The following is a 16,472-nucleotide window of genomic DNA, read 5'->3' on the forward strand; positions in this document are numbered from 1 at the left end:
ATGCAGTGGTCAGCTAGAGATGCTCAGTGGCAATGTAGTTAAAAAAGGACAAAAATGTCAGACAGACAGAGGATGAGAGGAAAAAAGTGAGAAACAGCCCTGCAAAATGTGAGAAGCAGCTTTACAGACACCCAGGTGAGGTTCCAATGCTGCCCTTCTAAATACCTGAAATACACTTCTGCTTTCTGGAAAGTGCTGACAAGATACTACTATATTACAGGTGACTTTAATTATGTAAGTGAATTCATTAAAGTCAATATGGTACAGCTACTGCAGATGCATGAATAAGTGCTTCAGCTACATTGAAAAAGAAGTAGAGGAACATTATTTCCAATTTTTAATTAAATTAGAGCTTTTTGCCAATGAAACAACATAATCAGAAAGAACCACAAAATCAGAATTCAAAGTAAACTCTCCGCTGATCAGAATCATGCAGAAATTCAAACACATTTCTGGTCACGTTTTGATCTCTCACTTTGGTGTTAATTCCTGCAAGCACCTAAATGTGTTCTGCCTTAGTCCCACAGCAACAAGCCACCAGGCATAAGCAGAGGCAGAAAAAGTGTGATGCACCTGGAATCTCTGGAGTTTGGTCATGCGCTCCTCCAGCTTCTGGCACTGCTCCGCCAGCTGTGCCGAGAGCTTCTTCCAGCGGCCCAGGACCACCTCCAGCTCGGAGCGGTAGCTCTGGCTGACCTCTGCAGGGCCTTTCCTGGACAGCTCTTCCACAGTCGTGCTGAGATAGGTCAGCCCTTTCTGCTGCTCTTGCAGAGAACTTTGTAGAGCCTGTGAATAAGAAGCGAGTAGAATTCACGTGCCAGGCAATTCTCTTCGTTTCACAAACACGGGCAGCACACAGAGGTCACCTTTGCTAAAACATGCAATGGCATAATTTACTGAGCAATTTGAATTGTTTTTCTCATACAATGTAGAAAGCTTTCTTAGTTGAACTGAGAATATATATATTATATATATATAATTTATCTATTATACTTGTTAATAGATGTGGTCTACATGCATTTCATTAATTTGAGATAGGAATTTGCAATGGCCCTGATAATGACACTTTCAAAAGAATCACAGAAAAGAACCAGAACATGGAGAAAAAAAGAAACTTAGATAACTGAATCTGTAATACAACGTTTTTTATAACTTCTTAAAACTTTTGTAATTCTCAGCCCAAATTTACTTAATCTATTTTTTTCTATATTCTAAGTTTTATTTCTGAATAAGCATCAAACAATATGCTCATTAGGCATCTGAGAGTAGAAACTCAGTCAGACATTGAGATACAGGGAAGGTTTGTAGCCACTGGCAAAATTTGTTCCACATTTGTCTACTTGTAAATTTGACAAGAAACCTGTCAAAAGACTGTGCTGCATTTTTCAAATCAGAATTGTTTTCATGTCAGCACTCGAAAATGAAATTTCTGAAATCTATGTTTTACTACCAGAACTATCATCAAAGGAATATTTTATATACCATAAGGACAAACTAGGACTTTTCCTTAACATTTTCAATATCTTATAAAATTGCTTTCAATAGTGAGCACCATTTTAAATTCCTTAGCTTCAGGAATCACTATAAGCAAGAAACCACCATATCCTGAAGCCCTGGAAACCAAAATGAGAATTATTTACTCAAGATCCACAGGCTTCAGCAGATTCATGTACCAAACTAGAGTTCTATTCTAAACTTCATTTGAGACATTTTTGCTCACAGCTTGATCACTCACCTTGAACTCCCTGAGTCTCTGCTCCATGGTTTCATATTCAGCAATTGCAACCTGAGGCATGGAGAGTTTAGTTTCTGACTGCTGCATCCACATAAGTATAGTGTTCATTGTCTCCTTGTAGTGTGCAGGAGGCAAACTGTCAGAAACTATATTCAATGGGGAAAAAAAAAAGGGAAGGAAATAAAAGAAGGAAGAAGGAAATAAAACAATTTTTTGCTTCACTATTCAGTTTGCTGACAGAAGACCCTTGGTAAAAGACCAAGCCTTATTAAAGTCTACAGCTCTTTTGCAAGACATTGCAACAGACCCAGTGTTTATCAGAACTATAAAAATATATGTTTGAAAAACAAACATATTCCTTCTACTGTTTGAGATATCTCTACCATTTTATGAGTTGTGTGCCATTTGACTCTGTTATTATAGGTCAGAAGACGACTTATATGGCCAACACAACTATTTTAAATACGTGTGTTCAGAGATCAACAGACAAATCATTGTACTTAACCTACAATATAATTTCAGAAATGTCTTAAGAACAAAGTTTATGTGTTCAATGTTTCTGTTCAAGCAAAATGTTCCATTTAAGGCATCTGTTAAAAGCTTAAAAAATTAATCTTCCTTCTACAATAAAGTTGAATTTTATTGAACTGTGCTTATTGTGTCAATATTACAGCTACTGCAAATAGACAACATCTGGCACACACATAAGCAACTCATTAGCAGAAACATTCCCTCTGCCATCAACAACAGTTGCATCTATGCTCACTGAAAAATCTGTAGACAAATAGCATGGCTGGTTGGAACTGAAACATTTCCAACTTGTCCATAATAATGAAGAAAAGCTAAAAAAAAGTTGCACCCATTTGTATCACCTATTTCCTCCTCAATAGTCTCTGGTGTTTCAAAAATAAATGTACAGAAAAATAATAAAGCTGTCAAAAAGTAGTTTTGACAAAAAATACAGTTAAAATTTTTAAGTGCAAGCTTGCTTACATCATACAGCAGTGCTTGGCAGAATGCACCTCAGATTTTAATCTAATTTTTTAGTTGATCAACAGAATGCTACATGTAAAAAACCTTATATTAACAGTCAGATATCATAACAATTTCCTAAAATCAGGACAATCCCTCTTGTGAAGAATGCACATTGTACGGCAAAATTTTCTCATGAAAGCCTTGCCATTTATTAAATCTGGGGATTTACAAAAGATAGAACTTGGTACCAGGAAAGACAAGAATTTCTTCCCTTATGAGGTATTTTTGACTCACAGAAATCAATAGTAATATATCCTTGGAAATACAAACGCAAACATTTTCCATCTCATCCAGCAACATCTGAAACATTTTCTTTGCTTAGTGAAATTTGTATTGTCTTTGGCTCATTTTATCCAAACTTCTACTTTACAATAGAGCATACATTTAAACTCTACACTCAAAACAAATGGAGATATAATTTGAGCAGCTCAGATATGTTAAAGAATTATACAACTCTTAACCGCAGTTTTATTTAGAAATATAAAATTGAGTTCCTGTCATCCAGTCATCCTGAAATGATGACCTGTCAATCATTTCTCCCTTTAAATGAAAAAAACATCTTAAGACTAATGTATAACTTCAAGAACAGCTATTTTTGGTAGTACTGGAGTACCTCAGAACAGTTGAAAACTGCTATAGCAAACTCCACCAGAGTGCATCAAACTCTAATCCTGTAACTTTGCCAATAATATTAAAAATTTTAAAACCATCCAAACATTGCAAGACATTTCATTCAATTGTAATGAGTTATGCTTCCTACTATTGGATGGACTAAATAAGAATTCAATGGGATGACAAATGTTGATTTAATCAAATTAATGTCTTTGCAATTTGGTTATTAAATATTAATTTAAGAATGCATTGTTAAATTGAGTGTAACCATAGTTTTCCCATTTCACGTTTCCAGATTACTACAAATTAGCAATAATGAAACACTTTTTGATTCTTTAAGACAGACAATGTGTCAGCATTTTCATCCACAAGGAAGCAGATTAACTTTTAGGATGGCACTGAAGAGCCTTTATTATTTTAGCAGGACATGATGGCAATGGTGAGAATTCAGTCAAGCTCCCACAGTGGGATTCACATTACCCAGTTATAACTGTCTAAATAATCTAACTCATTTATGGCCTCTCCGTGGGCAATATGAATCTCTAAATTCCCCATGGTAATAATATAAACCCACAGTCAAGACCTGTTTCTTTTTATCTTAAAATTTGCTTTGTGACAATAATATTTATGGACTAAAGTCCACACAGTAAGCAAATCTCACTAATATGGATTCTGCTGTGTTATCAAAAAAAAAAAAAGAATTGGCAATGAGAAAGATCTAGTATGTCCTCAATATGGGCCTAGTTTAGATATAGCAAAACTAGGTCCATGGCAGAACTGTAACAAAATATCACAGACAGAAATCACAAAAGTGTTATTGTGAAATATCAGAATATGGTTCCCATGCCAGAGGGGAAAAATATGTTCGTATTAATCTATTCCACTTGTAGGGAATGCATTTTTGTGTGACTGACATTGTAAGCCTTGAGAGCTGACAGGCAAATGCATTTGCACTTGCATATTTCTTTTAGAGAAAGTCCATACGTGTGGAAACAAAATGTTTAAATAGCTAGTTAGGATTTATTTCTAATAAACAGAACTATCTAAATATGTGAAAATAGCTTTACAAGTAAGTAAAATACTTTGTTTGTTTTTCCTCACTGCTTCCTTGGTTTTTGTGACCAGATTTTTCAGTCAAAAATATTTTCCCAAGTCAGAAATGAAATGAGAATATAATTATCTCAACACTGATCAAATCCCACTGGATAGGTTGCAATGTGTTTCTCCTGCAGTCATTACAAATCCCACTGTTCATCACACCATTGTGAAAGACAATAAATATAATCTATGGGACCATTTTAGTAAAGACTTATTCCCTGAAATAAATCAACAAGATTGAACTTCATTTATTTCCAATAAAAATCTCTTCAGTAGTAAAACCAGGCTGATGTTTTCACAAATTTGTTTTACTTATTTTATAATACAAATACTTGAACCAATTCATCAATAGGTCTTTATTAATAAAAGCTGTGATTTCCTTATCCTATATTTTTAACCAGAAAGTCTCATAAGGAATCCTGTGTAATACTTGATCAATGTTATGCAAGTGATTTAAGACCTCCAATTCTCTTTGTTGAAAAGCTCATGAAAGAAACAGAAGGGAATAAAAGAATCACAGTGTGGTTTGGGTTGGAAGGAACCTTGAAGATCATCCAGTTCCAGCCCCCATCATGGGCAGGGACACCCACTAGATCAGGCTGCTCAAGCCCCATCCAACCTGGCTTTGAACACTTCCAGGGAAGCCCTTCTCCAGTTCTACAGGACCTTTTGCAACAGTAAATATATTTTAAAGACACAATTATTTTTTAGGTGGGTTTGTTTTTCATCCATAAAAATATTCATTTTTACCATTGAGGAAAAGGACAAAATCACCTACAGAGGAGAGGACATTATCTCATACACATTCATTTCACAGGCTGCTTTGTCCTTTTGATCTTGATTTACATAAAAAATAATTACTGGAGGAAATGGATGGGGTGAAAAAAAAGAAAAGAAATTGCTTGCATCCTACTTATTAAAACAATAAATTCTCACACACATCTGAACTGTATCTTCAGCTTGAAAGACACATTTAAAGAAGGTTAAGCAAACTTTATCCCTCAAAATCAAAGAGCAATGAATATTTTTACTAATAAATCATAGTTCAGGTCTTAAAGAAAACTTTTAGTTATGAAGTTTTCAAGATACTTGCCTAAGATACTTGCCTAAATTTTTCCTTCCTCAAGTATAGAATGATTTGTGAAAGACTATTTTATGTATCATTACAATTTCACTGCCACTTATAACCCATTTCCAATGCACTTAAAGCATCAAAATAAGTTATCAGTTCAAAGTTTTAACCAAAGCAGAATAATTGCAGACAAACTCTAAATGGTCATTATACTGTTACAGTCACTGTAGTTTATTATCTTATAAAATTCTGCCAAGTTTGAATTGCATGAGCACTATGTAATCCAACACTCTGAGATATTGTATTTATGGATTAGAGAGAATAATAATTTGCATGTGAAATAATTTTAAACATGGCATGGGTAAATAAAAAGTCTAAAGAATCTTTACTAGATGCAGAAGGCAAAAGCTTTCTAAAGTACTTCCTGAAATAAACAGAAGAAACATCATTTGAATGTAGATGAATAATTTATCATTAATAATAGCAACAGCAATGATGACAATGATCACTTCACCTTTGGGAATTACTGATTCTGCAAAGGTAGAATCAGAAGTTGAAAGAAAAGTACAGTGCATAAATTTATGAAGCAGACAAAAATGGAAATATATATGACTTTTTCTTTGTCACCTCCACCTTGATACTTTTAATTTTACCTGTGACAAAAGCCTTTTTTTTTAGTTACTTGCTAAAAATCCAATTTCCCTCAGCAGAACATGTATCTCAGAGAGAACATGTATCTCCATCAAGGCCACAACTGGGTAGCAGCTCAATGCAGTGAGACTGAAAAGCAGAAGCACCTTAATGGAATTCAGTTCAGTCACAGAAGCAGAGGAGTGCTGGAATGAATCAGCTGCCACCCAGGAGGGAGTTGGAACCGGGGAATATTCACTTACCTGACACTGACTGTCAGCTCTCCCTGGGCTCAGGGGGAATGGGAGGCTGACCGTGCTGCTCCCTAAAAATCTCTCTGATGTAGCAGAAGTTAATTTCAAGACAAGTAAATATAAAGTACAAAACCTCCTTTTTCACCAGTGTATTACAAAATCTAAGAACTTCCTTGGGAAATCAGGTTATTCATACTAGAATCATTGCCAGCATTGTCTATTTCACTCCCTTCTGTAGATTACTGAACTGTTTTAAGCTCAGTCTGACCTTTAATTTTTCTATATTGCAATATTCTAGACCTTACTCTAAATGTGTTTGGGGAGAAAAGAGAGCTGAATTGCTGCATACATCACATTCAAAGTGACATATGGATATACAGACATTCTGTAAAATGCAAAAATGGGTTGCATTTCTTAATATTTTATGAGATTGTATCTGTTTCCTAACCAGCACCACAAAATAATGAAAAAACCCAATCAAATAAGTTTCAGAATTTAAATTAGGTTTTATAATTGGAAATGTTAGTCAAATAATGGAGAAAAACATGTAAGAAAATCTGAGTTAGTCTTTAGTATTATTTTATTGACAAATCTGCAGCAGAGAGAAATTACTAAGCACTCCTGAATGTTTTTAAAAAAAAAAACAAAACGAAACTAAGCTGCCATCACTTTCAAAAACCGCAATCAAAACCTAACCAAACAAAAAATATTTGAGGGTGACAATTCCCAAAATTAGAGAAAACTGTTTATGAGGGAAAATTTCTCTTGAAAAACAGAATGGCTAAATAGCCTCATTCATTAGAAAAGATAAAGAATCAATGGAAGATTAACAAAAAAAAAATCTTTTTGAACACAAGTAGGTTTTATTCACAGGAAAGAAAAAAAAAAGGATCAATTATTATAACTGATCTGCAATACATCATTCAGTCCTCAGGAGACCTTTCCATCTGTAGGAAATAATTAAAATAATTTATGTAAATAAAAGATGGAAAGCTCTAAGGAACTCTAACAAAATTTCAAAGTTTTCTATTAAAATAAGGGCTCCATGCAATATTGATTAAATACTTTTGTTCTCCTGCACTACAGGAGACTCTCCCCAGCCTGGTCAGAGTTTCCACCTCAGGACAGCTGTTCCTGCAGCTGGCCAGGGCACTGGAGGAGCAGATTGCAGCCCAGGCTGGGGAAGGAATTCCCAGGAAGAACTTCACTAAAGCCCATGACATTACAGGTCAGGCACTGAACAGTATTTACCTTACTGGACCAATCCACTGGTTAACTCATGGCCACTCACCACAGTAAAATTTGGTGTGGCAAACCAAACAATTATGGAAGTTTAGACAGAGGAGAAATCATAAAGAAGTCAGCATTCATGCTATGTTTCTGTTGGAAGAATGGCAACTGATTTCAGCATATAAAATCAGTTTTTTACATCTTGCCTGTTTTTCATCCTGAATTTAGAGTAATGAAGAAACTTTATACTCCTTAATGTTAAATTTCTACAATTCATTCTTTCATCACTTGCTATGAGACGCTTGTATTCTATTTCTTCAGTTCTCCCATGCATCATCACCTCTTCAGTTTGCCTATCTGGACATATGTAAAATAACTACAACAGTGCAGTAATCTAGTATTGAAAAAAAAAAAACAATATCCAAGACTCTGTGAAAGAATTTAGGAGGAATATTAGAAAAATCCACTAGAAGGAGCTAGCACTATGTCAAATTTCAAATCAGTACAATAATTTAGAGATATCAGTGGTTGAAGAGGCAAATAATATCTTTGTTGTTGGAAAAAATTAAATTTGTATTCTTTTTTGTCTGATACTTTATTAATTTCATAAGCTAATACAGAAAGTATACAGTAATTACTAATATGCTACCTATCATTAATTAGGAATAGTTAACTTTCTATTTTGGTATAACACTTTGTCCCTTTTGAAAAATTAATTTTACTAAAAATATCACAAATAATGTTATAACTGGCAGTCATGTGTTCTGTCTTGCAAATAAGAAAGAGTTGGCCACATGATGAAAAACTAGATATGCTAAGGTGGCTACTCTCTTTGATAAGATTTATGGAGATAAATTTCCATTCTGTAAAAATCTAGAGCAGATTCACTCCTGTAATTAAGGAGTGAATCTGCTCTAGATTTTTACAGAATGGAAATTTCCATTCTGTAAATCTCCTGTCTTTCCTCTCTACTGACTGACAGAGATGGACTGCCTTGTCTTATAATCCAGATAAACAAAGACAGTTTTGTGGTGCCAAAAAATATCACTGAATCTGTCCATAAACACACTAACAAGAGGAAGTCTGATGGCAGAACTACATTGAGTGGAAGCTTTGCTTCTGAATAGTGCACCTTCCCTTGATTTCTTAATAAAAAATATGGAATGAACTGATAATTTTTGAAAGACTAATTCAATTGCAAAAAAAGAGCACCTGAATTGCATTACTGGTTTAGCATCACAAAAGCAAATACAAAACTGGCAAAGCAAAATATAAACACCTATTCTATGTGTGCTAGTCAGGCAAATTGACTTCTTGTCAAGAACACTTACTGGTCTGTAGCTGCTTTTCTCTGGCATGCATGTCAGCAAATATTTGTTTGAAATGGCTGGTAAAAGCAGCAAGGTCAGCATCCAGAAACACTGGTGCTTGTTCCTTCTCTTTGAGTGCTTGACTTTGAGCCTTTAGCCGTTCAATCTGAGGCTGCAGGGTTGACATTCGAATTATTTCATCCTGCAAGTGCGAAGAAAAAAAAAAATCAAGATATGCTACACAAGAAATGAAACCACTAGCGCCGTGAAGTCACCACTGTTTCAGCGCACATTACAAAACTGTTTTGCTTCCAAACACATCAGTTACAATACACATCAATTCAGCATTTTAAACCTTTCCTCACAAATCAATACCTCTACTCCCAATAAAATTGTTGATTGAAATCACTGCTTAAAGCCACCTTAAAGTCACTTTCACATGACATTTTGCTCAAAGAAAATAAGAAGGATTGTACATTAAATTTTCAATCCTAAGGAACATCTTTTTCACGTGAAGATGGGAAGAGAAAAACACCACATGTACCATAATCCTGGACCCATGTATGTTATATAATGTACAGACTAAAATGAAGTAGAAAAGGAGAAATGAAGATGCCCAGAGATTTCTAGCAGCCTCACAGTAACACATTAGAGGCTGAGGTTAAGATTAGGATAGCACAGAGCAGCTGGAAGGGACTTTCAGGGAGCATCTGTTCCAATGGCCTGACCGTTTCAGGGCTGACAAGTTAAAGCCCTTTGATAAGGACATTTTCCAAATGGCTCCTACAGACTGACAGGCTGGGGGCACCCACCACCTCTCCAGGAAGCCTTTTTGTTACACTCTTCAAACACCCTCCCAACTCCAGTCTAAACTTCCCCTGGCACAGCTTTGAACCATTTCCATGCATCCTGTGCCTGGATACCAGGGAGAAGAGGTCAGCACCTCTCTCTTCACTGCCCTTCTCAGGAAGCTGTAGAGAGCAATGGGGTTGTGCTATTATACCTTGTATACACTGTGACACATGCAACTACAGAATATAAAAGAAATTAGCAAAGTAAGCCAAATGTACAGTTCATAGCGGAGATATTCAAAGAAAAGTTTTCTGCACAAGAACAGAGATCTCTGTAGGCACAATGCCATCTTGGAAATATCTGAAAATTGAAGTAATAGCATAAATCTCAATTTGGGTTTCAATATTTTCTGATTGAGAGCTTCTGGAGTCAGAGATTTTTAAAAGTCCAACTTCTACAAGTATATCATGCAATTTATAATGCAATACTACACTTCAATATATTGCTGTTAATCAGTATTTGCTTGTAGACACCCACAGAGCTGTCTACAGTAAGAGAGAGAATTTCTATGATGGTACAGTGCACAAATAAAAACAATTAGGGAGACTTATAAGTGAAATGGTGTGACAGTTTTCTGTACAACTCCTGTGATTCTCTCATATTGTGACAGAAGAATATTTCTCCATTTGACTACACAACCCATGCTGAATCAGAACACAGGGTATGTAAGAAGTAAAGTGATCTGCAATGGCAGAATTTTGGACTTGAAGGCAATGTCCAGGCACAGATCCTTAACAGAGGTGATAAGCAATATTATCTTAATGAGGAACCAAAAGCACAGATTTTTACATTAAAATGAAATGTGAAAAAAGACTTTAGGCACACAGCTCCCTCTAAGTGTCTAAGTATCCTAATAATAAAATATTTGGGGCATATTTTTAAAGACCCATATCCTGGGTTCTACTGCCTCTTTATTTCTTTACCAGTCTTTCCTTTCCTTGAACAAATATTTTCAATAATTATTTGTAAATCCAAGGAGTCCATTTACCATTTTTATAGTGAAACATTGTAAGTCATAATTTGTCCCACTGTTGGAACACCTATGAAGCACAATATCATAAAAAACTTGAACAATCTCTAACCTTGCATCTTTCTAACTGAGCTTTTACTGTAGCAGGATCTGTTGCTGGTGTGGGCTGTGCTCTCAGCCAGTTTTCTGCAGCAATTGCTGTCTGCTCCAGTTGCTGCAGCTGGGAGTAGAAGTCAATGATGTTATTTTGGTACTCCAGCCATGCCAGTCTTTCACTCAGCAACTGACAGAACTCAATCCAGCGGCTCTTCAGCTGCTCTGAGGCTTGTCTAATGTTGTCAGGATTCAGACCCTCTAGAAAAACAAGAGAAGATGCTTAAAGATAAACAAGTTACAAAGAAAAGGGAAAAAAAAAAAGTAGGATAATTTAACAATTCAGTTTCACTATCTGAGAGCCCATAAATCCTGTTAATGATTTATCACCAAATAACAGTTCTGAATCTACAGATGTTACACATTAGTGGGGAAAGCATATCAAAAATATTTAAAGTTGCTGTCTGGGTACTTTTGTTGCTATGGGAATGAATTATAAACTACATTAAAGTACAAGAATGGGAATAAAGCAAAAAGTAGAGATACAATACATAAAGCTAATTAAAACTGCTGTAAGAAATAACCAAAGGCCTGACAGCTGGATTTTGAAAACTATGCCTGGACTGAAATTAGATTTTAATGTACAAGGCTGTTGCTGGCTTTTCTTCTGTAAAAAGACTGATTCTGATTACAATTAATAGGAACTATACTCCACAGTTATTTAGAGGTTTCTGGTAATCCAACACATATATTTTGCATTATACATTATTTTAGAAATATTATAAACACTGAGGAATAAACAAAGTACCAGATCAAATCTCCATCTAGGCCAATCCTGAGTGTCCAATAATGACAGGAAGAAGACAGCCAAGAAACCATAGGTGATGCTTCTGTATGGTTATTTTCAAAATGATTGGTTTCTCTGATGTAGTTTGCCTATTCCTGTCTGTTGTTCAATAATCATGCTTATTATAAAGTTCATAAAATAAAACTGACTTTATTTATTGAAGATGGTATTGAAGGTAATTGTTTAGAACAATTAAAAGGTAAAAGGAATTTTCTTCACTTTCTGTGAAGAAAGTAAAGCAATACATATGAAAGATAAGAAAATGTGTCTTAACATAATTCATAATCACTGTAATTTGAACTCAGAATGACTTCAAAATAATATTAACCTAATAATCTCATTTGTTTTTCAGTGGAAGTTTAAATGTAATCCCTAACATTTTTTAAATTGTAATGACATGTAATGATAGAGATGGCAATAGGGCCAACACTGATTTCAAAACGAGTAAAATTCTCAAATCACTGAGCAATGTCATATGCTTCAGAACACTTTTAATAACATCATCACATAGTCATACAATAGCCAATCAGTTAAACAGAAGATATGTTTTAATCAAAATAATAAAAATTACTTTTCTTTACAGCAAGTTTAAAAGTAAATGAGACAAAAGCCTCCTGTGCTCCACTTCTGCAATCTTTGATACACTACTGAATATGGGTTTTCTTGTTTGCAATCTGCACTCCAAATCTACAGGAAAATTTCTTTATCAGGATTAAAAAATAGTAAAGTTCACGGCAATTTTGGAAGGTAGTGCATAGGAAATAGAGTCCTAATCACAGCTAAATGCTGTAGTAAAAAGTAATAAAAACTACTGGAATTTTTTTATAATAAAATATTCTAAGGAATTGCTATAGTGTATACTATATGGTAAACTACATTAAATGATAATTGGGGATCATGTCTGTTGTGGAGCATCATAGTGCTCTGGCAAATCCTGTTCTGGATCCAGCTCAGGGCTATTTCACTCAGAGTTGCTTGGAAACAACCACTTGGAAACAGACTGTGCAGTAACCTGATAGCAGCTCTCTGAATATGCTTTTGCTCTGGGATGGTGCCCCAGCCAAACAAATTGTACAGCATTTCAAAAATCAAAACTATTGGAAAAATAGAAAGCCCAGTACTACTGGGAGATAATGGGTGGTGGTTGGAGCAGCTCCACATCCACATTATACTCAAAAAAACTGAAGAGCACATTTTAAGGGCTGATCAAGGATATAAAATGAACTTTGAAGTGTGAACTGGTTTAAAAGGATTTTGACACACTTTAATAAAATCCAAAAGTGATCTTGTCTTCTGTGAGTGTGTGTGTGCATCTGGGGATGTGGTAGCATAACTACATTTTCTAGAAGTTTAATGTCTAAGGAGCATGTGAAGAGGCAGAATAAACCTGAATGGCACAGCACATCAGAGTAACAACAACCACAGACCAGGAGACACACAGATACTGACTCTTAACAACAGCAAGAACAAGCATATGTATAGACAATAAGACTTTAACTGTACTGTATTTTAACAATTGTTTCTGTTGTGAGTTGGGTATAAAAATGCTGTAAATTCATAACAGAGAGCAGATTATCTTGCCATTGTGTTCATTATTATCTCTGAACCTGGAAGACATTGCTTGTGAGTTTGGCAGAATAGATATGAAAAGATCACTTTATTTATTCCTCCTTTCCTTTCTTTTCAGCTGCCAGAGCCTCCCAAGTGCCCTTAGGCGAGATTATGATTATCAGAAGTGCAGTCATGGATTCTCCACATATAATAATACTTTTCACTGCAATATTTTCCTCTAGGATTCAGAGAGGACTGTATGTCAGATGAAAATCTAGATTCACTAGATCCTCTTTTGTTATTTTTCTCACAGGTCCCTCTTCACATGACATTTAAATATGTAAAAATAGCCTCTGTTATTCAATTTTCTTTAATTATTTTATTTAACATCTAACCTTTGAGTCTAAATGTGAATCCATAAATACATAGAGAAAGAAATGCTTTTACTCTTCATGTTCCTGAAATGGACAGTACAAAACTGGTTTATGCAGAGTCATGCTTGGTAAAATATTGCAGAGGTGCACCTTCATTAGGCAGAATATCCTACTGTAAGGAAGATAAAATCTCCATAACATATCTTTTTAAAATTCTTATTTCTCAGTCCATTCAGGTAAATCAAAATTGTCCATCAGATGCTAGCACATCCTTTCCAGCAGGATGTAATATAATGGCTGTTATTTGCACTTGAGATTATTTGGGCAAGTCTGACCCATTGGGGAAAATCAAGAATTTCACAGAATCATGGAATCACATTAGGGTTGGAAGGAAATTACCCAGTCCAACCCCCATGCCAAGGCAGGGTCACCCAGAGCAGATGGCACAGGAATGTGTCCAGGTGGGTTTGGAATGTCTCCAGAGAGGGAGACTTCATGACTTCCCTGGGCAGCACAGGGTTCCAGTTCTCTGCCACCCCCAAAGAAAAGAAATTCTTCCTCTAATTGAAGTGAAACTTTCTGAATTTTAATTTATTACTGCTTAATAAAGTACAGCATTGCTTGTCCTATTTGAAATTTTCTTCTGTGATAACTACTGATTTCTGGACTAACTGAAGCACCTTTACCAAGACACATCAAAAGTGCACAAACAGGCAAAGAAACAATATAAACCCCATTTTCTGGTAAAACATTATTTTATGAATAGTGGTTGGTTCATAATCTTTTCATGTTTCACATTCTAAAACCTTCTGGTATAATCATTATATAAATATACTGTACCCAGAGGAAACAGATCATTATCTGAAGTGCATCCATTAATTTTATTACCTTGTATACTGCACATAATAAATTGTGCCTGAATATTTTTAATTGTGTAGCACCTTACATGCAAGTGCTTTGGAATTGCCACTTAATATGAAATATATCTTGTTAAGTGCATCTGTCATTTGCACAGTTCTGTGATAGAATAATGTAATATTATTTGGTTTCTGTAGCTCTCGACTCTTGTGTAACTTACAAGATAATGTATTTCCTCCACAGAATTGTGGCATTTTGAAATTACATGTTTTATTGCAACAAATTGATTTGTGTTCACTTTAATGCTTCCTGTCAAAATTCTCTGATTATTCATTTTGATGTCCTGTTTATTTTCCTCTAAACTATTATAATATCCAAGTGTCCATTCCAACTGCTAAACTGCTTTACTTACGCATCAACAGATTTTTTATTCTCTTTTATAATATGATTTAGTAAAGAAAAAACAAAACAGTTTTTTTTTTCCTAGAAACACTGGTAAACAGAATATATGTTTTCACTGATTTCAATCATCAGTCTTTGAAAGCATGAGGAAGGAGAGGCAGAGCACAGCCCATTAGGGTGGTTGGGTAAAGAAGAATCTGCCAAAAAGCACCAATGATTTCCCTTGTGATGGGAAAAGCCCTTCAAACAGCAATGTCCAGACCCCCTCCTACAAACACAGGAACAGCTGTGCTGTGGGAGAGGGCAGATCTTTCCAGGGCAAAAAGACTTCTGCTGACAGTGGTTGACAATATTTACATAGGTCTACAAGAGTGTCCTGTGTAAATATGTTTGCTAAGAATATTTCCCTCTGCTAAGGAACAAAAAAATTAAACCCTAAATAAATCAATCCAATTCTCTCCAGAGTCCTGTTTTTTTTTAACTTATTCTCTCTCCTACCTATCATAGAAAAAAAAAAGGCAAGAAAAGAAATACAAATGATTCAACAATGGAGTTCACCAGTATTCTGAACTTGCTCTTATAATTCACCAGAGGTCTCATCTTTTTATGCTCTTTGTCTGTTACATTCAGAATCTTGTTTATGAGCAAACAGAAAGAATATTTTAAGTATTAAGTAAAGCCAGCAAATTCAATGCCAGCATAATTTGAATCTTAAGGAATCTAATCATTATTAGTCCAGATCTAATTGACACAGAATAAGTTAAGATTAACAACACAATTAAAAATGCCATCACTTGACTTCTGAACTGATCTATGCCTTAAATCTGTTTGCCTTCTGTGGTCTTACAGATTATACTGCAAATGCATGACAATCATCAACTCAATCACTGACTCATATCCCTAAAGAATAACAAGGGGAGCATCATCATTTTTGATCTCTAAATTGTGGTAGTTAGGAAAGGTTTTTCATTAAAATAACATAGTACATCTTCCCTCCACTAGATGTTAAACTGCAGATCTCCCACAAATCCATACAGGCACACTAATTAATTCCAGTTCCTTCCCATTTTATGGAAAAGAGTTCCACCACTGGAACAGGAAGGTATGAAGGAATAGTTAGGCTGCTCCAAAATGTTATTTTTGAGATTCAGCAAATCTTTCTTCTTATTCTAGTGAATACAACAACCAAAAAATAAAAAAATAATTTACACAAGACACAAAAACTATAGAAACTTAGTTGAATTACTGTGGAAAATATAAAGCTGAATGACTCTACTACAGTTTGAAATGAAGTTTTAAAGGTAATATTTTTACTTGACTTTTAGTTCAGTTTCAGTTGGACTAAATTGCAACCATTAACTGCAATTAGATCATAATGATTGGAAGAAAAGGCAAATAGAGAGTATGTTGTACACAAAAGTACAATGGCTTTACAATGGCAGTTAACCTCCTTGGCCCTCAAGGAGTAATTTTGAGCATCTCACAAGATATTCCATTTGCCAATTCTTTGTTAAAATCATCTCATAGTTCACACCAGCTAATGTTAATT

General features: G+C 35.0%; 1 protein-coding gene across 1 annotated transcript in view; it reads right to left on the reverse strand.

Moving 5' to 3' along the window:
* The window catches only part of DMD (dystrophin), a 1,043,102-nt gene that overhangs the window by 642,921 nt on the left and 383,709 nt on the right, over positions 1-16,472 (reverse strand). Inside the window, exons 19-22 of the mRNA XM_066545460.1 lie at positions 10,911-11,152; positions 8,998-9,178; positions 1,736-1,881; positions 574-786 (exon numbers count right to left, since the gene is read on the reverse strand). Of these exons, the coding sequence (XP_066401557.1) occupies positions 574-786; positions 1,736-1,881; positions 8,998-9,178; positions 10,911-11,152 (782 nt within the window). The remainder of the gene's footprint in view (positions 1-573; positions 787-1,735; positions 1,882-8,997; positions 9,179-10,910; positions 11,153-16,472) is intronic.

The sequence above is a fragment of the Molothrus aeneus genome, chromosome 2, assembly GCF_037042795.1.
Source record: "Molothrus aeneus isolate 106 chromosome 2, BPBGC_Maene_1.0, whole genome shotgun sequence".
Taxonomy (NCBI): Eukaryota; Metazoa; Chordata; class Aves; order Passeriformes; family Icteridae; genus Molothrus; species Molothrus aeneus.